Source organism: Thamnophis elegans, chromosome 15, assembly GCF_009769535.1.
Source record: "Thamnophis elegans isolate rThaEle1 chromosome 15, rThaEle1.pri, whole genome shotgun sequence".
In the NCBI taxonomy this organism is placed as follows: Eukaryota; Metazoa; Chordata; class Lepidosauria; order Squamata; family Colubridae; genus Thamnophis; species Thamnophis elegans.
The window spans coordinates 38,052,385-38,079,290 of record NC_045555.1 but is presented as its reverse complement, the minus strand read 5'-3'; the positions used below and the strand labels follow the sequence as shown (position 1 = coordinate 38,079,290).

Sequence of the window (26,906 nt, the reverse complement as noted above, 5' to 3'; positions counted from 1 at the left end):
TTCCGGGACATGCATGTGCACCAGAGAGCTGCTCTTCTGGTTTCTGACGTTCCTGTATGTGTGAAGATCAGCTGACTATATGCGTACCAGAATCCAGAAGAGCAACGGGCAATGGCTGGCGTGCCTGGAGAATGGCTCTGTGTGACACTTCTGACATGCGTTCCACAGATTTGCCATCATGGGCCTAGTGCAGTGATGGGCAACCTTTTTGGCGTGGTGTGTCAAAAATCGGCAAAAAATCGAGCATAACTCGCGTTGTGTGTCACTTCGACAAAAACATAATTTTGCGCAATTTATAGTTGCTGCTAATGGCGCTCACAGTTCCCGTTGGCACTCCGCTGTTCCCTGCTGTGGTGCGGTCGTAACCGACAGTCCCAGGAGTAGACTCTCTGTGCCGGCCTGACTGGAGAGAGGCGCGCACTGTTCCCGCGCTCCTCTCCTGCGGGTCCTCCCTTGCCGCGCTGATGACGTGTGTGCGCATGGCACGCACGCCTTACCAGCAGCCCCTGCGCTCAGAAAGGGGCAGCGGCGATACAGTAAGTGAGTGTGGGCGGGGGAGATCACACGTCCCGCCCCCGCCCCGTTCCTCCAGCACAGATTCTTTCATCCTCGGCGGCCGTGCAGGAGCCGAGGATGAATCGCATGAAATCCTGTGCGTGTCACCCCAAATGGCTACGCGTGTCAGCACTGACACGCGTGTCATAGGTTCGCCATCACTGGCCTAGTGCCTAGTGAGAAGGTTTTATTTGTATTCATGTTTATTGGGTGTTGTGAGCCGCCTAGGACCGTCAATTGAGATAGGCAGCCATATAAATTCTTTAAATAAATAAATGCAGGCACATAAATATAAAGCTTATAGCCTTTTCAAGAAGCTTTATCTTTTGCTGGGATCACGTGGCTGCCTTCCGTCATTGTTTTTTGGATCCAGAAGGGAAGATTGATTTTTAAAGTGTTCAGCCCTGTTTTTTTCTCTCTTAATAATTTCACTGCACCACAAACTATGAAATGGTACTATGTAGTGGTCAGCTTCCTTTGACCACCAGAACAAAAACATTTTAAGGGCTAGAATATTGCAAAATATGCCTTCCAACGAAGTTGATGGAAGGCCATAGCAGCAAGCCAAGAAAGCACTTTTCTGGATGCTCGCATGCCTTTCTGTCTAAGTAGCAGGTTGGGTTGTAAGCTTTATTGGTGCCCAGAGGTGTCAAAAATAGCTAAGCTATATAATGCAAACCAAATTAACAAGATCTATTTCATCTCTTGGTGCTACGCCGATATTAAGAAACTATGTAGTGCAAATTAAGAATAAACATGATCATACAAATAATAATCACAAAGTCTTAAGTTCTGAAATAAATCTGACTTCTAAAGTTAGCAAAGAAGTTGTTATATTAAAAACTAAGAGCTAAAATACAAATTCTGCTTAGTAAAGATATTGTTAGTCACAGGGGTTCACCGACAAAAGGGCGATCGACAAAACCGCGCCCGATTAAACCGTGGTGACAAAACCGCGAGTTCTAAAGCGCTCTGATGAATGAGCGCTGAATTGCACCGACAACAGCACGGCGACAGAAGCGCGCTGTAAAACTAAACATAACCCTAAACGTAATGCTAACCCTAACCCTAAACGTAACGCTAACCCCAAACCTAACCCTAAACCTAACCTTAAACCTAACCCTAACCCTAACCCTAACCCTAACCTTAAACCTAACCCTAACCCTAAACCTAAACCTAACCCTTACCTTAACTTAAATCGGCTTTCTGTCGACGCGGTGTTGTAAAATGCCCTTCTGTCGATGCGCTGTTGTTGACGCATTGATGATATCGCGGTTTTAGCGACACGCTTTTGTCGTGCGCGCTTTTGTCGGGTCACGAGTCACAGGATCTAGGACATTTTTTTCTCAATCCTGACAACTTTAAGATGTCTGGACTTCTAGAATGTCCAGCATGATGGATGGGGAATTCTGGGAGTTCAGAAGTCCAGACATCTTAAATACGTCACATTGAAAAATACTGGTCTGTGAGGATGGCAGTGGAAAGTCAGAGGCCCATATTTGTATATATTTGGATAGATGTGAAGCAGAAGTGGGTTGCTCTCGGTTCAGCCTGGATCGGGCTAACTGATAGTGGCGGTAGCGGGAGGCTCCGCCCACCCACCCCAACAGTTCCGTGCATGCGCAAGAGCGCGCACACGAGTGAACTGGTAGCGCCAGAATTTGCAACCCACCTCTGATGTGGGTTTATCAATATCAATAACTGTATACACACATATACTTTGAGAGCCTGATGCTAATAATAAAAATACTGGAAAAAGCTGCTAAGGCTTTCCTTATCTTATTTTCACCAAAATGTTTTTTAGAAGGTCTTTTTATGTCTCAGAGGTATTGTGGGAAATTAAGCATGGCTGCTATCGCATTGATTCTGCTTATAACTAGTATCCAGACATCTTACAAGAGGTGTAAATAATCATTTTCTGAATAAGTAGATGGACTATCAGGACTTGATTTTATTATTTGTCTGGCTTAGGCAGAAAATGGCATAATGGACTTGGTATATTAATTACTTTCCCAATCAATAGCTGCATCTTAGGTGTACTAGATTGGTCTGCCTTCATGAAGTTATAAATAAATGCTGAGTTGTGTGTATAAGAGTAGAATAAAGAATGTGTAATGAGTGCATTGTTCTTTTTAAACCTCCAGATGTTCACGTAAAGATCTATGTGACTCAAGATACAGACAGGGGTGGGCTGCTACGGGTTTGCCTGGGTTCGGGAGAGCCCATAGATAACATTATGGTCTGTTCGGAGAACCCCCAAATCCCACCCTTGTCTGGCCCCTCCCACCCCACCCTTCCACCCCACCCTGCCCCTCCCAGGATTCTCCAAACGGCCCGTTTTAGATGTGAGGTAAGTGCAGGGCCCACACAGAGGTTTCTGGGAGAGGGGGGGGAAATGGGCCTCCCGGAAGTTCCAGAAAGCCAGAAATGGGCCTGTTTCCGGCCTCTGGAGGACCTCTGGAGCCTGGGGGAAGACGTTTTCACCCTTCCGGAGGCTCGAGAAAAGCCTCCGGAGCCTGGGGAAGGTGAAAATCCCCCCCCCCCCCCCATGGTGCAGGAGGTTGACTAGGCCAGTGTTTCTCAACCTTGGCAACTTGAAGATGTCCGGACTTCAACTCCCAGAATTCCCCAGCCAGCAAATGCTGGCTGGGGAATTCTGGGAGTTGAAGTCCGGACATCTTCAAGTTGCCAAGGTTGAGAAACACTGGACTAGGCCATACCCACCATGTCCCGCCCACCCAGCCACCAGGCAGAGAACCCGTTGCTGAAATTTTTGAAGCCTACCCCTGGATACAGGCAGTCACAATTGAGCTCAAAATCTCCGTTGCTACGTGACACTTTTCTTAAGTAGTTTTGCCTCATTTTACAACTTTCCTTGCCACATTTGTTAAGTGAATCACTGCAGTTGTTAAATTAGTGACATGGCTGTTAAGTGAATCTGGTTTCGCCGTTGACTTTGCTTGTCAGAAGGTGAAAAAGAGGATCACACGACCCCGGGACGTTGCAACTGTCATAAATGAGAACCAGTTGCAAAGTATCTGAATGTAAATCACCTGACTATAAGGAAGCTGCAGTGGTCATTACTGTGAAAAACAGTCATAAGTCACTTATGCCGTTGTAACTTCGAATGGTTACTAAACAAACTGTTGTAAGTTGAGGACTGCCTATATTTTCCTCTTTTCTTTTATTGTTACAGGTTTACTCCTTTATAAACTAATTGTATTTGAGCGAAACGTCTCCATGTATTAGTTGCTTTTTAAATACTGTAGTAGAATTTGTGGGCAGAATCTTTCTAATAAATAATAATCTTGAATTAACCTCCTTTTTAAAGATGCAAGTTAGCTTCACTGGCAGTGGTATCTTGATTCAGTTTTGGCATACAGAAATACAGGTAATCTTCCAACTATTTGCGGATATAAAAGTGATGAAAACATAAATATACAATTACCGTATTTTTCAGAGTATAAGACGCGCCGGAATATAAGACACACCATGATTTTGAAGAGGTAATTTTTTAAAAAAAAAAGTTTTTGCACTCCACAGGCCTCCCAAACCCTCTGCATGCCTCGTTTTTTTGGAAAAAAAAAAAAAAAGGCATGCCGAGGATTTGGAAGGCTTGTGGTGTGCTCCTGGGGGTGGGGTGGGGGGCAAAAACGAGCAAAAATGGCCTGCTTTTTTTGCTTGTTTTTGTCCTCCCCAGCCCCTAGGAGCACTTTGCAAGCCTCCCAAACCCCCTGTACGTCCATTTTTGCAAAGTGGATGGCATTTCAGTAGGCCAAAAATGCTGCATGTAATGTATAAAACGTACCCAGATTTTCACCCTCTTTTTTGGGGGGAAAAGGTTCATCTTATACTCCAAAAAATACGGCAATCCTTGCATTTAAGACCTTCACAGGTTTAGAAAGCAAAAGATAATACATGTAGTCTTTTAGGGACCATTCAAAGTTAAACTGCGCTGAAAAAAGGGACTTATCACCATTTTTCACACTTAACAAGCATTGCAGTCATGTGATCAAAATTCAGATGCTTGGTAACTGACTCAAATTTGTGGCGGTCACTGCGTCCCGAGATCATCCGATCACCTTTTGCAACTTTGTGACAGGAAAAGTCAATGGGAAGGCCGGATTCACTTAACAACCGTGTTACTAACTTAATACCTGCAATGATTCACTTAACAACTATGGCAAGAAATGTTGTAAAACGGGGCAAAATTTACTTAACAGATGTCTCACTTAGCAACATAAATTTTGGGCTCCATTGTGGTTGTAAGACACCGGCGGATTCACTTAGAGACCGCTTTGTTTAACAACTGAGTTGTTGGCTCCAAGTTCAGTCACAAAACAAGCACCAACTGTAAAGGATTTTACAGAATAAATTCTGTATACAGAATAAATTCTCTTTTGAACTTAAACTTGAAATGGAAAACAAAACTGGTTTTAAGGATGGACCTAACTGAGCATTATTTTGTCTGAAGGATATTTGTTGTTGTTGTTGTTGTTGTTATTGTTGTTGCTAGTGGGGAAGGCCTCCCTAGCTGTTTCCAAAATGGAAAAATAAATCATGGGAAATGTTCCATGGACTGCAGCCAATACATTTCCGTTGAGGAGAGTCAATTTGTATAGTCAGCAGTGATGGTAATGCACTTTACGATGATATGATGTTACCGTTCCATGCACGTGTCTTGAATGATGATAACTGCACCTGACAATTATGTCACCTGAAGAAAAATGAAATGTGGACCATATCTAAGACACGCTTGTTGTTTGACGTCTGCAACATTTTAATTATCATATCCAGAATTGTCACTAGAATCCAGAGCTGGTCAACCATTTATAATTTTAGCTTCAGTTCACTACTTACTTTGTTCTTTTACAGAATGGATATTTATTGGGATAGGTGTCCTCTCAAAGCCATAACAGGCATTAATCAGACTGAGATGATAAATTCTCCTAGGTGAGAAGGCGACAAACATTTTGGCTTCTGCTTAATCCTCAGATGGTTGAATCTAGATCAGTGTTTCTCAACCTTGGCAACTTGAAGATGTCTGGACTTCAACTCCCAGAATTCCCCAGCCAGCGAATGCCTCATTGTTTGTGAAAAATGGAGCATGCAGAGAGTTTGAGAGGCCTGCAAAGTGTTCCTGGAGTCTAGGGGGGCAGAAAATAGCAAAAAATGACATTTTTTGCAAAAACGGCCCTGTTTTTTTGCAAAAACAGGGCATGCATAGGCTTTGGGAGGCTTGTAGAGTGCTCCTGGGGGCTGGGGCAAAAAAGAGCAAAAAATGCCCCATTTTTCATTCGCTTTTGCTCTCCCCACCCCCCAGGAGCACTTTGCAGGCCTTCCAAAGCCTATGCACGTCCATTTTTGTGAAGGGGGCAGGGTTTAGGGAGGCCAAAAATGCTGCATTCAGTGTATAAGATACACCCAGGTTTTCTCCCTCTTTTTTGGGGGAAAAAGGTGTGCCTTATACTCCGAATAATACGGTAGCTTGTACCCATTGCTGCGTTTCCTGTCTTCAGGGGCATTGGAAAATAAGTTGACCACCTCTTCTCTATGACTTTGACAGTAGTTGTTCAGCGCATAGAAAGATGTGAGAGTCAACAAGGCTGGCATATTGTCTGTCACAGCAGCAAGGACCTCTATGGCAAAAGATGAAGTTTTCCCTTTCAGTCCAAGCCAGGGGTAAAATCAACTTACTTTTGCTACCGGTTTGCAAATGCGTGTGTGTGTGTGCATGCTCTTGCTTTGCTCGCATGCGCCAACTCCGCGCATGCACAGGACATTCTGGGCATGCGCAGAGCATCAAAAACAGGATGTGTTGACACCCGGATGGGTGGGCAGAGCCTCCCACCGCTGCCACTATTGATTTGCCCGAATCGGATAGACCCAGTCAAATTTCATCCCTGATCCAAGCCAATTTAGTTTCTGCTTCCAGGTGAGTGGAATTCCCACTAAATTGGAATTAATATGATAGCCCATTAGCCTGAGTTTGATCAAAGAAACTATCCATTTACAATCGGTACCTTCTTCCAGAAATCAAATTCAGATTTATACCACAAGTAGAGTAATGAAGTTCTCGCTTGACAATTGTCCTCTGTTGAAAGATTTTTGCACCAGATGATCTGGAATCTAAAAAGAGGTTAACATTTCTATGCTTAATGACACTACATTAAATTTAATGGGTCAACAGAAATAAGACTGTAGGTTGTTCATAGGATTAAGAGATCAGTTACAGCTTTTGAGTGTTACCTGGGGTCTTATTAAAACAAGCCATTCTTAGTTGTGTCCTAAGAATTGCACACACTTTGGTCTTAAGCAAAAATGGTCTTAATCAGAAATCTGTCTTAAGCAGGGGTTAAAGCAACTTATGTTCGCTACCAGTTTGCATGCGCAGAGCGTCAAAAACGGGATGACATCTGGGCCTCCCGCGGCCACTGCTATCAGTTCGCCTGAACCTGATAGAACTGGCTGAATAGCACCACTGGTCTTATTCATAATGTTTACCCCAAGAATAGAATAAATTTGAGACTTTCTTCTATTTGTATTTTGTATTTGTATTTTATTAAATTTATATGCCGCCCTTTTCCCTGGGGGGACTCAGGGTGGCTCACAACTTAAGAGGGGAGGGGGGAAAAACAAACTTTGGACATATAAAACAATACAAATTTAAAAACACAACATTCATATCATTCGGGCGGGTTACAATCTTAGTCCCAGGCCTGACGGGATAGCCAGGTTTTGAGGGCTGTGCGGAAGGTCTGGAGGGTGGTGAGGGTACGAATCTCCACGGGGAGATCGTTCCATAGGGTCGGAGCTGCCACCGAGAAGGCTCTCCTCCGCGTGGTTGCCAGTCGGCATTGACCGGCAGATGGGACTCGGAGGAGGCCTAATCGGTGAGATCTAATAGGTCGCGTGGAGGTAATCGGCAGTAGGCGGTCTCTCAAGTACCCAGATCCACTACCATGAAGGGCTTTATGGGTGATAAGTAGCACCTTGAAGCGAACCCGGAGATCGACAGATAGCCAGTGCAACTCGCGGAGGATAGGTGTTATGTGGGTGAAGCGAGGTGCACCCACAATCGCTCGTGCGGCCGCATTCTGGACTAGCTGAAGTCGCCGGATACTCTTCAAGGGCAGCCCCATGTAGAGCACATTGCAGTACTCCAGCCTAGAGGTCACAAGGGCACGAGTGACTATTGTGAGAGCCTCCCGGTTCAGGTAGGGGCGCAACTGGTGCACCAGGCGAACCTGGGCAAATGCCCCCCTGGTCACAGCTGACAAATGGTGTTCGAAAGTCAGCTGTGGATCCAGGAGGACTCCCAAGTTGCGGACCCTGTCTGAGGGGTGTAACGTTTGACCCCCCAGCCTGAGAGATGGAATATTTGCTGAATTGGTGGGAGGGAAACACAACAGCCACTTGGTCTTATCTGGGTTGAGCACAAGTTTGTTAGCCCTCATCCAGTCTAACCTTGGAGCTGCAAGAAAGGAAAAATGAGTCTTCTTCATTCCTTCAGGAGCCTGTATTTTGTTTGGATGTGAGGCAAAGCGTTGTTCTCCTCCCTCTTTAATCACCCCTTGATGTGATTCCAGTCTGCGAACATGGTATGTGTGATTTGTCTGGTGTTTAATATTCTCGGGTGACCCAAATGTTTCGAAGAGCAGAGACAGCAGGTCTCACTTTCTGTTTCTTGAACTGAGCTTCAGATGAGGGAGCAAGAAATTGCAGAGATCCCAACTTGTAATGACTGAGAAAAGCATGATCATAGAACATCAGCAGGCTATGCAACTATGGGGTGCCTCCAACAAAATCAGGTGGGGTAAGCTTCTATTGATACCACTAGCTAGACCAAGGGTGTCAAACTCAAGGCCCGTGGGCCAGATGTGGCCTGCAGGGTGATTAGATCTGGCCTGCGGGGCTGCCCTGGAAACAGCAAAGGACCGGCCTGCAGTGCCTCTGCCAGCAAAAATGGAGCTTGGGAGGGCCACGTGCTCAGGCCTCCACAGGAGCCCCCAACACGAGTGATGTTGAGCTGGCCACACCCACCCTGGCCATGCTCATTGTCCCCCCCTCCCCCAGGTCAAACATAACCCTGATGCGGCCCTCAATGAAATCGAGTTTGACACCCTTGAGCTAGATAATGCTGTACTGAGCATATTGAAGGAGCAAAGCAATAAGAGTTGAAAGAGACATCCTCGCCTACGATTAAATACCAGAGACCAACACTGGCTACTATTAACCCGTGACCCGACAAAAGCGCGAACGTCATAAGCGCGCCGACAACACTGCGGCGCTAAAACCGCGATGTCAAAAGCGCGCCGACAACAGCGCGCCGACAACAGCGCGCCGACAGAAGCGCGATTTAATTTAAGGTAAGATTTACATTTAGGTTTAGGGTTAGGTTTAGGGTTAGGTTTAGGGTTAGGTTTAGGGTTAGGTTTAGGGTTAGGTTTAGAGTTAGGGTTAGGTTTAGGGTTAGGTTTAGGGTTAGGTTTAGGGTTACGTTACAGCGCGCTTCTGTCGGCGCGCTTTTGTCGGCGCGCTTTAGGGCTAATTAGTCGCTCATTCGTCGCGCGGTTTTGTCACCGCGCTTTAGACACCGTGGTTTAGTCAGGCGCGCTTTTGTTGTGCGCGCATTTGTGGTGGAACTCTATTAACCATATCTAGCCTACTTTAAAGGGATGTGGTGCCTCAGTGGCTAAGACGCCAAGCTTGTCTATCAGAAAGGTTGGCAGTTCGGTGGTTTGAATCCCTAGTGCTGCGTAACAGAGTGAACTCCCATTACTTGTCCCAGCTTCTGCCAACCTAGCAGTTTGAAAGCACGTAAAGATGCAAGTAGAAAAATAGGAACCACCTTTGGTGGGAAGGTAACTGGGTTCCGTGCACCTTCGGCGTTTAGTTATGCTGTCCACATGACCACGGAGACGTCTTTGGCCATCCCTGGCTCTTTGGCTTTGAAACAGAGATGAGCACCGCCCCCTAGAGTCGGGAATGACTAGCACATACTGTATGTGAGAGGGGAACCTTTACCGTTGCCTTTAGCCTACTTTCCTTTGCATCTAAAAGGGATATGAAGCTTTCTGCATATGAAATTATTCCCGCATCTCTGCTGCCTTAGGAAGCTGCCTATAAAAGATTTTCTCTCATTCTTTCTACTTTCTCCATCAGCGATGAGCTCGCTGGTTAGCTCTGTCACAGAAGTTGCTTTGATCTCCTTCCCCATTTCTGACTGTGATCACAGAGGCTGAACCAATCAAGTTGCTTGTGGAAACCGCAGTACAGGAGCATGGAGTGTGACACCACATTGTTTCCCATCTACTAAATGGGAAGGAGTTCCCTTTTGTTGTGTCAGCCTCTTCAGCAATAGATAGTGCTGTCTTTTCTTGTAGGTGTCCCCTAGATTTAGAGTGGGTAGTTTGCTAACGCACATAAATTGAACAGCATCAGTTCACAAACATTGACACTGCTTTCCTTCTTGCCTTTTTCATTAGTAAGCTGGTTTTTGTGAGGATTGATGTATTTCCCCCCTGGCCTGCTCTGAGTAGTTTTACTAATGCTGGACCTTCATAATTTGATAACCAGAATATATTCTTGTGGAAGGTTTGGCTTGCAATTAACTGTCCAGGAACTTCAGATGTAATGCAGTGGTGGGATTCAAATTTTTTTTACTACTGGTTCTGTGGGCATGGCTTGGTGGGTGTGACAGGGGAAGGATACTGTAAAGTCTCCTGTCAGGGTTCCAATTAGCATCCAAAAGTAAATCAGAATCCAAAGCAAATTATTGCTCAAAGTTCCAATTTATTAAGAGAGCCATGTTGGCACATCTGGGAAAACCCAAATCTGAGAGCTTCCTGGCTTTCCCCACCCAGTTGAAAGTTCAAGATCTTTCCCCCCACACCCACAAGTCCATCACATGGTCCAATCTTCCACTGCCATGGTGGCAGATCCACCCATCCAATTCCGGTCAAGTGCAGAGATGCAGAGACAAAGGATGACCTTGGCCTTCTAAAAAGAATTTTGTTGTGACTACATAGTATGTTTCATTCATTCATTCATTCATTCAAGTCTTTAGCGTCGGTACGGCATCGCCAATCCCTTCGCTGTAGAGTCGCATGCATCCCGAACCATCGCCACCCATTGTTTGCGATTTTGAGCGGCAGTTTTGCCATCTCGTATGGTAAAATGGATTCGCGAGAGGTCTTCTTCAATCAGCTTCATCCATATTTTCTGTGGGGCGTTCTTATGCACTTTCCAGGTTTTGGGCACGGGTGCTTCAATGGTTATTTTGGGCCAGGAGTTGCTGTTCATTCTCCAAACGTGCCCTGCCCATCGCATTCGGTTGCTCCTTACAAGTGTTTCGATGGTTGGTTGGTTCAGGCACAGTTTCCGTATATAGTCATTTGTTTTCCGATCATGTAGACTGAGCCCGCTTATGGTGCGTAGGCATCGCATTTGGAACACCTCCACATAGTATGTGACTCCTTACAATCCCCTCTCCCATTTTCCCACAATAGAAAATGCATAGCAGAGTTAAGAAAACTATGGCAGGCCAAAGACCCAAAAGAAAAGATGGCTACAGGCCTGACATCTCTATTCCCACCCCACTCCAGGGGAAGGATACTGCAAAATTCCTATTTCCTCCCAATCGGACTCAGGAAGCAGAGAATAAATGGGAGCGGGGCCAATCAGAGATGGTATTTACCAGTTCTCCGAATATCACTCAAAATTTCCGCTACCGGTTCTCCAGAACTGATCAGAACCTGCTGAATACCACCTCTGATGTAACGCTGCAAGTGACTTAGCCATAACTGAGAAATCAGGAATCAACATCAGAGGAAGATTAATTGCAATCTTTCATATCCAGGGCTTTCTTAATGAGTGGTAACAACTGTTACACAACACAAAACATTTTCCGAGGTCGGTAATGCCACAAAACTGACTCTCTAACTGTCTAATTAAAACCTTGACACTCTTAATGGCTGATGCTCTTTTTTTTTTGTTCAAGCTCTCATTCACATAGTTTGTCAGGGTTGACTTCAAAACCAATATGGATTTTAATATTATTGGAAGTCTTAGGAAATAATCTTACAGAGTGCAGGATGGGCTGCCAAGTAGCTGTTCTAGAAGAGGCCAGGAATGTGTGATGTATTGTTGGATCTCTGACGAAGCAGTGAAAATTGGACAGGAGTGGAGGCTCATGGGGAAAAAATGCTGCCTACGAATAAAATGTTTTGAGCGAGACTGCTTTTAAAAATAATTCATGATTGATTGACCAAACCCATACTTAAGAAACACAGGCCTTATTTCCTGCAAAATAATGCTTTTAAAAATTTGCTTTTAATCTATCGTAAGCATCATTCCATATATAGATTTGTTTTTTGGGGCCCTGAAAAAAAAATCTCTTTAGCCATTAAAGCCAGGAAAGTTTGTGGAGATGGAATGAGAGAAATAGATGTTGAAAGCTGATTCTATTAACTTTCTCCATTCCCTGCTCTCTTATTTTATGGTTGATTTCCTTTCAACAATTTTGGACGTTTTGCCCAGCGTTAAGTTTTTGAATGTTATGGCTTTTTCTGCATCTTAAATATTTGCATTACGAGTATATTTTTCACTTCACAATGCAGGAAAGACTCGACTAATGGCCATAAATTGAGCCCTGAATTTCTGTTACTAAGTGAGACATTTGTTCAGTTAGCTTTGCCCCGTTTTACGACCTTTCTTGCCACAGTTGTTAAGTGAATGACTGCAGTTGTTAAGTTATTAACATAGTTGTTAGGTGAATCTGGCTTCCCCATTGAATTGCTTGTCAGAAGGTTGCAAAAAGGGATCACATGATCCCGAGACATTGCAGCCGTCATAAATATGAACAGTCGCCAAGCATCTGAATTTTGATCATGTGACCATGGGGATTCTCACAGCGCCTTCACTTAATAACCAAGAAAGAAACCACTCAACTCCATTTTGCAGAATTAAGAGTACTTTTACTGATTATAAGTAAGTTTGAAGTTTGAAGTTTTGTTTTATTTATATGCCGCCCTATTCCCTTTACAGGGACTCAGGGTGGCGAACAACTCAAACGGGGAAGGGAACATACAATACAAGACACGCATTTAAAAATAACCAACAACCATACCTGTCGAGAGGGCAGAGGACTCATCAACCCCAGGCCTGCCGACACAGCCAGGTTTTAACGGCTTTTCGGAAGGCCGGGAGAGAGGTGAGAGTCCGAATGTCCGCGGGGAGTTCGTTCCAAAGGGCCGGAGCTGCAACAGAGAAGGCCCTCCCCCGGGTCGTAGCCAGATGGCATTGGCTGGTAGATGGGACCCGGAGGAGGCCGACCCTGTGCGATCTAACGGGTCTTTGGGAGGTAATTGGCAGCAGGCGGTCTCTCAAGTACCCAGGTCCAATACCATGAAGGGCTTTATAAGTGATAACTAGCACCTTGAAGCGTATCCGGAGACAGATTGGAAGCCAGTGCAGCTCGCGGAGGATAGGTGTAACGTGGATGTATCGAGGTACACCCACAATCGCTTGCGCGGCTGCGTTCTGGACAAGTTGAAGTCTCCGAATGCTCTTTAAGGGCTGCCCCATGTAGAGCGCATTGCAGTAGTCCAGTCTTGAGGTCACGAGGGCGTGAGTGACTGTTGTGAGTGCCTCCCGGTTTAGGTAGGGATGCAACTGGTGCACCAGGCGAACCTGGGCAAATGCCCCCCTGGTAAAAGTAATTAGAAGCTAAGCAAAGCTGGATCTGAGCAAAAGAGCACGGAAGCATTAGATATCAATACATGATTCATTCCCCTCCCCTTGGTACCCCAGTCCATAGTCCAATCATATATCTCCACAGCTGTCAGGTGGGAGACATCTTCAAAAATCATTATCAGATTGGTATGCCGGACAGTTGGCCTTGGCGGGAAACTCCCCTCCTTTCCACATGGGCAAACGAACGGTGAGAACAACTCCCAATTAACAGTCCTCCTGTACAGAATATTTCCCTCTCTCAAATACCATGCCCTCCCCTCCCCGTTTCAATGGCAGCCGAAAAGCAAGCAGCAAAACAGAGGCTGACAGGGATGCTACAATGGTTGTAAGTGCGGAAAACGATCATAGGTTATTTTTTTCCTGTGCCGTTATAACTTTGAACTGTCACTAAATGAAATGTTGTAAGTCTAGGACTACTTGTGTTCCATACTTTCTCCTCCTTGTACCCTAGAAGGAATAGACCAGACAGACAGGCCTTGCTTATCAATGGAGACTGAGTGGAGCATGTGGCCGGTGTTAAGTGTTATCATAAAAGAGGACCTGACCTGGGCTGCTCACATTGCAGCACTGGTCAAAAGGGCCCAGCAGAGGTTATACTACCTGAGACTTCTCAGGAAATAACAACTGAATGAAAAACTGTGGCAACCTTCTACCGCTGCACCGCAGAGAGTATTTTAACTTACTGCACCTGTGTATGGTTTGCCAATTGCACCATGGCTGATAGAACAGCGCTCCAGAGGGTTAACATCAATGCCCAGAGGATCATTGGTTGCCCTCTCCCCTCTTTGGAAGAGCTTTATAGCTCCCGCTGCCTTAAAGCATTCCTAAAGATCCATCTCATCCTGGGCACCCTTTTTTTGAACTATTACCATTGGGCATACGGTACAGGACAATAAAAACAAGAACAAATAGGCTGAAAAACAGCGTCTATCCCAGGGCAGTAACTATATTGAATTCTACGGTATAGTGCAATATTCATGCAATATCGGGTTTTCAATTTCAATTGTACACAATGTGAAGGATGTGTGTTCATGTTTTATTTTTATAATTTAATATCCACCGAAGATGGCATTTTCCATATTTTTGGAGTATAAGATCCACCTTTTTCTCTCAAAAAAGAGACTGAAATCTGGGTACATCTTATACACTGAATACAGCATCTTTTGCCTCCTGAAATCCCGTCCCCTTCACCAAAATGGCGGTGCATACATAGCCTTCAGAAGGCTTTCAAAGTGCTCCTGGGGGTTGAGGAGGGCAGAAATGAGCTTGGGTTTTTTTGCTCATTTTTTTGCTTGTTTTTTAGGGGGCCACCCCCCAGGAGCACTCTACAAGCCTCCTAAAGGCTATTCATGCCCTTTTTTGGAAAAAAAATGGGCCTGTTTTCACGAAAAACAGGCCATTTTTGGGAGGTCTGCAGAGTGCAAAAACTTTTTTTTTTAATTTGCCTCTTCAAAATCTTGGTGCATCTTATACTCCAGTGCGTCTTATACTCTGAAAAATATGGTAATTTCGTTCATGAGGTGCAATGACAACAAACCAAACTAAACTAAAATTCTAACTATTGTAACTACTTCATCCATCTGTGTAGGTCATGCAACATGCTAAACCTCAACAGACTATGGTTTGTTTGGTTTATCGCAGGTGATTTATATTTTCAGTAACGCATGGTTAAAAAAAAGCATGAATTTGCACGTTGTGTGCATCCAGCTAGTATGAATTTCAATTTTAGTTGGTCATAAGTCTTTTTTTTAATTGCTGCTTTGATTTTCTGTTGACTGACTAGGGACGGCATGCTATCATTGAACTGCCTGATTTATATTAAGAAGTTCAGACAGATTTGTTTAATTATAGAAAGTAAATCATCTATTAACTAGATCCAGGGAGACTCAAATTATTGGGACTGTTGAGAAAAGGAATATAAACATCTGGAAGACTATTAGATCACTGCAGAAAAGAGTTTTCTGTCTCTTTCCTGTCATCTACAGTTGTTTACTTAAACATTTTATTTTAAAAATTGATAACAGCCTCCCATCTTAAGTACATAACCCTTCCTCTATATTTTTGAAGCATAGGCCTGTAGCCTTATTCATATTCATCCTCAATCATGGAAATTCCTTGAACCAGTAACTATCTCAGCCTTTTAGGTGGAAATGCTTTATATCCTGGAAGAAGGAAGAAATAAAGACTGGCATTTTTTTCTTTTCTTTTTAAGATTTCTATCAGGAACTCAATGAATATTTTAAATAGACATGCTATGTTCAACTCAGCACTAAATAACAATTTGAGAATTCCTTTTAGCCTTGTATTCTCGCTTTCCATCCCCCTTGGGCTAATTCCTTTTCTTATTTTGTCTTCGTAGTATAACAGCAAATTTATATCAAAGCTAACCATTGTAACATGCTTAGGTTGAAAAATAACCTGGGACAACGATGGAATATTTTTTAAAGTCTCAGTTACTTTAATCAGCTTGCATTAGCTAAATAATAATCTAACATTAATTATAATCTTAGCCCGGTTGTTCCTATTAAAGGTAAAGTAAAGGTTTCCCTCACATATATGTGCTAGTTGTTCCAGATTCTAGGGGGCGATGCTCATCTCCATTTCAAAGCCAAAGAGCCAGCACTGTCCGAAGACGTCTTAGTAGTCATGTGGCTGGCATGACTAAACGCCGATGGTGCATGGAATGCTGTTACCTTCCCACCAGAGTGATCCCTATTTTTCTACTTGCATTTCTACATGCTTTCGAATTGCTAAGTTGGCAGAAGCTGGGACAAGTAAAGGCAGCTCACTCCGTTACGCCGTGCTCAGCACCTTAGCCACTGAGCCACCGCGTCCCTGAATTGTTCCTATTACATTAATTATAAAGGGGCAATTGGAAAAAGGGATTATGTATTATGCAGTCCAGCCTTACTTTCTGATCTAATCATAGTTATGTTTATGCTGAAGTTGGATTGATGGATTTATTTTGTTTTGGAAATGATGGCAAAACCTCTTGGGTCCTGTAAACGTTTCTTGCCACAAATCATTAAAATTATTTTGTAGGTTTCGCTATAAAATAATGGCATACATTATCTTGGAAGCTGCGTTGTTGAAGAGCAAGCACCTTAAAAGCAAGACAGAACAAACAGCCTCAAACCACTTGCAAATTGAAGTCATCTTTATATGAATTGTTTCCATTTTTGCAATTCCCAGGGGTACCTCTGAAATAGATTGTTGTTTGTGTTTAGAGACGATGTTTCCATTTTAAAGAGTTCATCTTTAAATACTATTTAGTTCATTAGCCAACTTTCCACTTTTCTTCCTATAATAATCAAACCAATAAACTGGCTTTTTTTGACTGGGAAATGCAAGCTTTTATTAAAAGAACATCTTAATTACTAATGAATACTCTACAGAATGTTAGGCAACGTTTTTGCACTCTCTAGAGAGGGCAACCATGCCAAATTGCCCTTTCCCTAAAAACGGCTATGTGTGCGTATGTTCCAGCATAACTCTGGAAGACCTTGAGCAATTTCAATCAAACTTGGTACACAAAAACACTGTGGGAGTAAGACACCCTTAAAGCCCCTTGGGGTGTGTGTTCTGTTAAGATACAGCCTGTCGTGCCTTAAAATGGCTTCTACTGTACTGCCATAAAATGGCTTCTACTGTGCAGCGCAGTGGAGTTGTCATGGTAACAGCTTCACAGTACTCCACAAGGGGGCTCTCTCTGGTAAGGGGGAAAATCCAACATTAGAAATTGTGTTTGGTCTGGACATTTTCCCTCTATAAATAAATACCCTGGCAACGCTGGGTTATCGGCTAGTCTTCAAATAAAAAAAAAACCAGGGTATATTATCCGGGTTATTTCCATAATTACTGGTCACTGCCTATTTTTGTTATATTTTTGTAGTCGTAAACAAATACATTTGTAGCAGGGGTGGGTTTCAACCGGTTCGCGGCGGTCCCTGCGAACCGGTTGGTCGGCGAACTCGGAAGTAAGTAACTTCCGGGAACGGCGAAGGGCGCACCCGCCCGCCCGCACTCCTTACCCGGTTTTGACGAGTTCTGCGCTTCCACGCATGCGCAGGATGCATACAGCGCCTGTGCGATCCTCCAGGAGCAGCTGGAGCATCGCACAGACGCTAGTACGCATGCGTGCACCGTGCACGTGCACACACGTGTCGCGCACGTGCACAAGGACGCCGTTGGCCCCGTTCCAACCGAACCGGTTGGAACAGGGCGAGAAACCCACCCCTGATTTGTAGTTTGGAGAAGAGACTAGCTGACTTTACATGACTGCAGTAGTTGAGTTATGATGCAAAGACTAGGTTGGGTTTGATTTCACAACAGATACGTCGGTGAGTACTTTCACAATGTAAATTGGTGCCCTCCAGTTATTTTGGACTGGAAATTTTGTTGATTGGATTAGTTCTATTTTTAGATTATCTGGGGATCTCCCTTCATTTTATTAGTCATACCAACAGCCCTATGAGATTTTTAAAGAAATGTGTGTGACTCAGAATCACCTAACAAATTTCCATGACTGAAAGTACTGTAGACTTGAAACAGGATCTCCTTAACACTCACTCAATCAAAATAGAGCTGGAAAGGATCTTGAGGTCTTCTAGTCCAGCCCCCTGTTCTAGCAGGAGACCTTATATAGGCCTATACCATTTCAGACAAGTGACTGTCCAGTCTCTTCTTAAAAACCTCCAGTGATGAAGCACCCACAAGTTTTGACCACAAGCTGTTCCACTGGTTAATTGTTTTGACTGTTAGGAAGTTTCTCCTCAATTCCAGTTTGTCTCTCGCCCTGATTAGTTTCCATCCATTGTTTCTTGTCCTCCCTCTGGTGCTTTGGGAAATAAATTGACCCCCTCCTCTTTGTAGCAACCACTCAAATACTGGAATACTGCTATCATGAAGTCCTTCTTAGTAGTGGGATTCCAAATCTTTTCCTAACAGTTGTATGTGCCCGTGCTTTGCGCACACACAGCTCTCAAAGACTGCCCTTGGTGTCAGCACTGGTGAGCTGAGCTATTTTTTTTTAGCTCAGCTGAGGCGTGGCAATCTGCTGCGCGAATCAGCTGAGCTAAAAAACAAGGGGATATAGGACAGGGAATGACAGGGCAGGAGGGCGCGGCCAACCTGAAGTGGTATTTACCAGTTCTCTGAACTACTCAAAATTTCTGCTTCCGGTTGAATTGAATTGAATTTTATTATTTGTATGCCGCCCTTCTCCGGGAGGGACTCAGGGCGGCGAACAACTCAAAAGGGGAAAAGGGGAACATAGAACAGAATACAAATAATTAAAATAAGCAAGAATCACACAGCCACACAAGTCGAGAGGGGAGGGGAACTCATCAACCCCAGGCCTGCCGGCAAAGCCAGGTTTTGACGGCTTTTCGGAAGGCCTGGAGAGAGGTGAGGGTCCGAATCCCTGCGGGGAGTTCGTTCCAGAGGGCCGGAGCTGCCACAGAGAAGGCCCTCCCCCGGGTAGTAGCCAGGTGGCATTGGCTAGTAGACGGAACCTGGAGGAGGCCAATCCTGTGTGATCTAATGGGTCTTTGGGAGGTAATTGGCAGCAGGCGGTCTCTCAAGTTCACCTGAACTGGTCCAAACCGGCTGAATACCACCTCTGATGTAACGCTTGCAAGTGAATTAGACATAATTGAGAAATCAGGAATCGACATCAGAGGAAGATTAATTGCAATCTTTCATATCCAGGGCTTTCTTAATGAGTGATGACAACTGTTACACAAAACAAAACATTTTCGGTAATGCCACAAAACTGACTGTAACCGTCCAATGGAAACCGTGACACTCTGAACGGCTGATGCTCTGTTTTTTGTTTGAGCTCGCATTCACATAGTCCGTCAGGGTTGACTTCAAAACCAATATGGATTTTAATATTATTGGACCTTCTTTTGTCCAATTAAAACCATGTCCTTCTTTTCTCTAGCCAAACCAAATCCTGCTACCGTTCTTCATAAGGGTTGGGGTTTTTTTTGTCTCCAGGCCTTTAATCATCTTAATTGTTCTTATTTGCACTTTTTCCAAAGTCTCAGCATCTTTTTTTTTTATAATGTGGTGACCAAATAATGAGAGCTTCTCTGGATATTCTGACTGGGACGGACGAGATACTGTATGTAATCTAGGACATCTAGAAAGTATCAGGCTATGTTTTGGGTTGCTAGGAAGCAAACCAAAGCATTCTAGTCAGCAGACTGGGGTAATGCCTAGTCTTCCCTTTTAAGCTTCATCTGCGCTAGGCCCAAAATGGAATTTTGTGCAACGAACCCTAGGAATCTGACTTTCCAGCTGTCTCCCAGCTGGAAAGAGCCTGTTTGGAGTGTCTCCTGGCTCCTTGAGAGACCGCCTGCTGCCAATTACCTCCCACAGACCCATTAGATCTCACAGGGTTGGCCTCCTCTGGGTGCCATCTACCAGCCAATGCCATCTGGCTATTACCCGGGGGAGGGCCTTCTCTGTGGCAGCTCCGGCCCTCTGGAATGAACTCCCCGCAGGGATTTGGACCCTCACCTCTCTCCAGGCCTTCCGAAAAGCCGTCAAAACCTGGCTTTGCCGGCAGGCCTGGGGGTGATGAGTTCCCCTTTTATGTTCCCCTTTTTCCCCCTTGAGTTGTTCGCCACCCTGAGTCCTCCCGGAGAAGGGCGGCATACAAATAATAAAATTCCAATTCCAATTCCTTCTTCTTGGCTTGTCACCTTTTGGACTGGTCTCCAAACAGGTGCTGCCTTTGTCCACATTTCAATCATTTTTATCCAAGACACCAGACCAGTGGTGGCTTTGGGATCCCGTTGCAACTGGTACGGTGCAAAGGGGCTGGGCATCCACATGCACGCATGCAGCATGCACGCAGTGCGCACATGCGTAGTTACCGCCCGGGACACTCCGCAACGCTCCAGCTGCTCGGCGGAGGTCCCGCAGGCGCCGTAGGCTCCATGCGTGTGCGTGTAAACCCCAATTGACTCAAATACAGGTAAGGAGGGCAGGTGGGCTGGTGGGCCCTCTGGAACACCGTACCGGAATGATGCCTGGTGCTCCCAGCAGGCACCGGTACACCTGTACCGGGGCATACTGGTTGTATCCCACCACTGCTTCAGACTGATTATGACTTGACATCTCAGTTTGACGATAACTTCTATGACAGGGAATTCAACTTGCGTGGCTGCCTACAAGATGATTATCGCTGAATTAGAGTAGAAATTCTGCCAGGGTTTAGGAAGTCCAGTGGTAAATTGTGAAGCTTAACAAGCTAGCGGGTGTTGTTGTTGGTTTTTTGTTTTGTTTCATTTTTGCTAGCTCGAAGATTGAAAAGGAGGTGAACACTGCAGCTTTTTAGTTTCTTCAAAGGCCCCCGGATCTGCCCAGTTCAAGACTTACTTAAGCTGCTCTGTCTTTTTAACCAACTTTATGAAGTTTCAGAGGAAAAATAAAGTACAAAACAACAACAGCAACAACCAAGATTAAAAAGGAAGGGAAAGTTGAAAAGAGACAAGGGAAAGAAAGGGGAAAGGGATACAAAAACAGTGACAGTGACTTCCCACTTTCTTGTAATTATACAATTTTATCATACAAATATATAATAAAATAACCCATTACTTTAAATTAAAACAAAAGCGTCATATACACAGTATACAAGCTACACAATAAAAAAGCCCACTAAAATCATATAAAAAATAACCACTTACTCTAAGTTTAAATATAAACCTTTGAAAATATAAAATATGCGTATCTAATAATAACAGTAAAAACAATGTGTCTACATAGGTAGTCCTTGATTTACAATCATTTGTTTAGTGACGGTGCAAAGTTACAGCAGCACTGAAAAAAGTGATTTATGACCACTTTTTCTCACTTATGACCTTTGCAGCTTTCCCATTGGTCATGTGGTCAAAATTTGGACGCTTGAAAACTGGCATGTATTTATGACACTTGCACTGTCCTGGGATTAGGTAATCATTATTTGTAACTTTCCCAGCTGGCTTTTGACAAGCCGAGGTGGCGCAGTGGGTAGAGTGCAGTACTGCAGGCCACTTCAGCTGACTGCTAGTTCAGCAGTTCAGCAGTTCAGATCTCACCGGCTCAGGGTTGACTCAGCCTTCCATCCTTCCGAGGTGGGTAAAATGAGGACCCAGATTGTGGGGGCGATATGCTGACTCTGTAAACTGCTTAGAGAGGGCTGAAAGCCCTATGAAGCGGTATATAAGTCTAACTGCTATGGCTAACTTCTATAAAGTCAGTGAGGGAAGCCAGATTTTCTTAACGACCGCACGTTTCACTTAACAACTGCAGTGGTTCGCTTAGCAACTGTGGCAGAGAAGGTCATAAATTGGAGCAAAGCTCAACTGCCTTGTGTCAACCATGAAGATGATCTGACTGAGGCCATTTTGAGGCTTCAGTGCTGCCACAGCTGAAGCTAAGGGATAGGAAGGAGGGGAATAGAGATAGCTGGGGTTTGTAGCCAAAACAAAATACTTTCTCTTGGGAACCAAGGACATTTGAGCAGGTTCTTGGAAGGTAGGGATTGAAGTCACCTAGCAACTGGGCTGCATCCTGATTGGACCGTGTGGCTGATAGTTTTGAGAAAGTGAAAAACGTCTACTTTTAATTAGGTGAAAACTGCGGGAACATTTAGAGTCAGTTTTCACTAGCCTGTGCCAATATAAAATATCCAATATTCTTTGAGGAATCTACCTGTCTCAGAGTTTTGTTTGCTGTAGATATGTTACTTGGAACCCTGACACCTTGCTTAGCAACAGAAACTTTGGGCTCAGCTAAGTTGAGGGCAACCTATAGTCATAACAAATCTTATCAGCAAAGCCTAAAACCAAAACTTCCTTTTTCTCTGTCTCGTTCCAAACAATCCAGAAGTGATCTCAAAACCTAAGCTGTTCTGATGCTTTCATTCTGAAGCTTTTCTTTATTTCCTTTCCCAGAATGTTGCGATTTCGTCTCCTTCCTGCTATGGCGGCCTTGGCTGTCACTTCCAGGCGCCATTTTGGTACTTCTCGTTATGCCCAAAGCCGACGCAGGCTTATGATGGTAGCCTTTGCAGGGACAGCAGCTCTAACCACAAGCACCGGGCTTCTTTGGAGAAGGTGAGTGCTTTGAAACTACCATTCCTTGTTTTGCTTTGGGTTGCTAAAGCAAAATGACAGGCAGGTTCAAAAAAAAGAAATAAATGTTGTAGATACAATTGTGAGGAAAAACGAAATGCAACCACGTCATGCAGTTTGCATTTATATAACCCTGTTGCAGATTAAAGAGCTAGCTGATTGAATCTGGGCTATGTTCTACACCCCTACCGTTTCATTCCCCTAACCTAGATTTGCTACTGTTTGCTGTCGAGAGGTAAAACATTTTTCAGCATTACAGCTGTTTTATGAAGGGCAACCCAAGAGTCTGGGCCGTACTGTGGTGGGTTTCAAAAATTGTTCGAACCTACTCTGTGGGTGTGGCTTCCTTTGTGGGAGTGGCTTGCCGTCCATGTGACCGGATGGGAGTGGCTTGCCGCCCATGTGATCGGATATGAAGATGCCGACGACACTTGTCAGAACCACCTTAAATTACCTCACACACAGCACTGGCATGCATAAGAATATGATGTCAACTTGTTTTTTAAAAGGCATCTTTGGTTTGCGTTAAAACAACTTCAACACACGCAATGTTCTGATTGCACCACAAACGCAGTAGTCATCCTTACCTTTCACAGAGGCACTGAGTTTTATAAATATGAGCATGATAGTGTAGAATAATCAGATCCAAGGACCAGTGGTGGGTTTCAAAAAAGTTTGGAACCTCTTCTGTAGGTGTGGCCTGCTTTCCGGGTCCACTGGTGGAACCTCTTCTAACCGGTTCGGTAGATTTGACGAACCAGTTCTACCGAATAGGTGCGAACTGGTAGGAACCCACCTCTGGGGCCATAGGATATATAGCAGTGATGGCTAACCTTCTTGTCGTTGTGTGCTGAAAACACACAGCACATGCACGTGTGCCTACACTCATAATGTAATGCGTGTGCAATACCCCTCACGCTTCCCCCTCCCCTCGCACATGTGCGCACAACTCTGCACACACACCCACACCGCATTTTTTGCCTAGCAGGCCTCAGGGAGGCCTCCTGGCTCCAAAAATGGGGCACAGTGTGGTGCGCCACATCTCCCCTCCAATGGCCCATTTTGGGCCTAGCAGGCTTCCCTGAAGCCTCCTGGGACCAAAAACAGGGTGCAGGGGAGCGCCCCCTCAGGCTTCCCCCTGCCCCCCACGCATGCACGTGTGTGACACTGCCCCCATGTATGTGCACACCACATCTGCATGCGCTCCAGCCCTCACTCATCTGCAGCAGAGATCCGAAAATCAGCTAGTGGCAGGAGACGTGCGCGCATGCCGGTGGAGCTGAGCTGGGGAACTGCTCATGTGCCCACATGCCGTAGGTTGGCCATCATGGATATATAGTGGGTTATAGATAGTCGGGGTGACAAATTAGTCCACAGTGCTAGCTTAATATTGCTTTTCTTGCATCTTGTTTCTTTTTAAATAAGTTGGCAAATCTCCGGGGAACAAAAATGCAGTGAATATACAAATAAATAGCATCTATATTGTCATATAGCATTTTAGAATCACTTGGTAACAGCACGGGGACCAGCCTGGGGTTTTAAAGTTCCTATTCGTTGTGTGGACAAATGATTTATATGCTGGAACCGCATAACATAGTTAACTTGGGTCCTGAAAAAAGTATTGTTTGGGACTTGTATGCTATTATTGAATCATAATGGCAGTTTGGTTTAGTGGTTAAGGCAACAGGTTAGAAAGCAGGAGAACATGAGTACAAGTTCTGCAAATAACTAACTAACTAACTAACTAACTAACTAACTAACTAATAACTAACTAAATAACTAGATAACAACTAAATAACTAAATAACTAAATAACTAAATAACTAAATAACTAAATAATAACTAACTAAATAACTAGATAACAACTAAATAACTAACTAACTAACTAACTAAATAACTAAATAACTAAATAACTAAATAACTAAATAACTAACTAAATAACTAAATAACTAACTAACTAAATAACTAACTAAATAACTAACTAAATAACTAATAAATATTGTGGACTAGGAATTCATAACACATAAATTCATAACTTAAAATGAAACCGCAATAAAGACGCGGTCCACATTTGCTATGTCTTTATATGACGTAGTTAAATGAAAGTTTAAGATAACTTAGCCAACCTAACCAATATATTGTTTTAGTCTATTTGTAACGGAATCTCTGCATAATGTGGCTGGACAAGAACATACTGTGGTTGCTACTTTTCAACGTGTCTACTGAAAAATACACTTTCTTGAATTCAGTGTGATTTAATCCTGAATTCATCTCAAAAGTACTGGAATGTTTAGAAAACCTGAATTCACAAATACTGTATTTTTCAGAATATAAGATGCTCTGAAGTATAAGACACACCTAGCTTTTGGGGAGGAAAACAAGAAAAAAAAAATCTGTCTCCCAGCAATTTGCCTCCTTGCAACAAACAATTTGTTTCAGTTTCAGCACATCCTGATTAGCACCTCAAAAAAAAATCTGCCTCTGCCTCCCAGAAATTTGCCTCCTTGCAGCAAACAGCCCGATTCAGTTTCAGCACAGCCTAATTAGCACATGCAGCTGATTGTCAGTTGGATCGGCCTCCCGATGATCAGCTGTTTCAGGCTGCAGGGATTGCCATAACCTCCGGGGCACCCCATTTTCCGCTTGTTCCAGGCAGCGGGAATCAGAATGGGTGAAATTGGGCCGTGCAGAGGCTGAAAACTGGGCGGCAGTGGCCAAAAATGGGATGTGGAGGCTGAAAATGGGGCGTGTGGAGGCGGCAATAAGCAATGGTAATCCCTGCAGCCTGGAACAGCTGATGGTTGGGAGGCCGATCCAACCTACAATCAGCTGCTTTGCTTAATTAGGCTGTGCTGAAGCTGAAACTGAAACAGGCTGTTTGCTTCAAGGAGGCAAATAGTTGGGAGACAGAGGCCAAAGGGGTGGGGGGGCTGGCAGCTGGATGGGGCTACATTCGGTGTATAAAATACACCTAAATTTTCACAATCTTTTTTTTGGGGGGGGGGAGGAAAGGGTGTGTTATATCTGAAAAATATGGTATTTATTTACATACCTGAAGTTGGAATCAAGAGGTATCTTCAGGTTAGGTAAACTTTCATGGAGCAGCCTTTTAATGAGAAACACCAACTAATTTAAAGTGAAATTTTGTATGAATAATCTAACAGAGAAATTGAACCACTACAAACAATGATATAACACAATGTGTGGTGCTGGGATTTCCCCCCCCCCCTCCAATTAATTAGGCAGATTCACTTTCATGGGTATATGAATGCTTGCTGTGCTGCAGAGCTACAATTATGTGGGGGCAGGAAGATAATGGATTTTTCTTCTTTGAAGTTTCCCTTGCATCACACTGAGACTCTGATATGTGACACTAATAAGGAGTGTGTGGTTTCCAGTCGAACCTTGTGTAGACTATTTCTGGAGCTGTTTCTCTTAATGAGGAATTCAATGAGAAGCACCCTGATAGTAAACCTTGATCAATCCTTTGTTTATGTGCTGAGATGAATGGGATTGGTGAGCTACCGGCATGTTACCACAATTCAGAGTATTTGTGAATTATGCTATGGGCCTTTAAATGGTGTGGGAAGCCATCCCCCCCTCCTCCTAGAAGAATGAAAAATTTTGAGGATTATTAAAAAAGTTATTCCCAAACTTCTGGTTGGGCTGTTGAGCCTGGTTTTTTTTTCGTGACCCGTCAAAACCGCGGTCCACAAAAGCGCGCTCGACGAAAGCGCGCATTTGACGTCATCACAGCGCGACGAAAAAAATTAAAAATTGAAATAAAAATAAAATTAAAGCAAGCCCATTCACATAAAGGTAAGGGTTAGGTTTAGGGTTAGGGTTAGGGTTAGGTTAAGGGTTAGGGTTAGGTTTAGAGCGTTAGGGTTACGTTTAGCGTTAGGTTAAGGGTTAGCGTTAGGTTTAGCGTTAGGTTAAGGGTTAGGTTTAGGGTTAGATTTAGGGTTAGGTTAAGGGTTAGGTTTAGGGTTAGGTTTAGGGTTAGGTTTGGGGGGGTTAGGGTAAGGTTTTCGCTTTATTTTTACATTTTTCGATCACAGCGCGATGTTTTCGTCGCACTGTGATGACGTCAAATGCGCGCGTTCGTCGAGCGCGATTTTGTCCTCCGCGATTTTGTGGTGGAACCATGGAAAGGTGGTATGAAAAGTCACCTAGGGCAGAATTTCTGCACCTATTTCGAATGTTTCTCCGGTGGGCAAGAAGACCATTTTTCACAATTACCTTGTCAGGAAGATGTCGATGATATCTCCGCGTTTAGCCAATTTAGGAATAAGATGTCTAATTCATACTGGCGGAACTACGAATTGTCTTTTATTAACGGAGAACGCCTCTTCCGAGAGGGGAACCTCACAAGGGCGTCCTTGGACATTCAAAAAGGGCAGCAGAAGTAATTTATTTTTATGAGAACGCAAGAAATCCAAGGCTGCTATTATCTCAATAATGGGAGATG

At 44.1% G+C, this 26,906-nt stretch overlaps 1 protein-coding gene across 1 annotated transcript in view; it reads left to right on the top strand.

Moving 5' to 3' along the window:
* Positions 1 to 26,906, top strand: part of MICU1 (mitochondrial calcium uptake 1) — a 199,730-nt gene that overhangs the window by 8,460 nt on the left and 164,364 nt on the right. Inside the window, exon 2 of the mRNA XM_032232122.1 lies at positions 22,257 to 22,418. Coding sequence (XP_032088013.1) covers positions 22,258 to 22,418 — 161 coding nt within the window. The 5' untranslated portion in view covers position 22,257. The remainder of the gene's footprint in view (positions 1 to 22,256; positions 22,419 to 26,906) is intronic.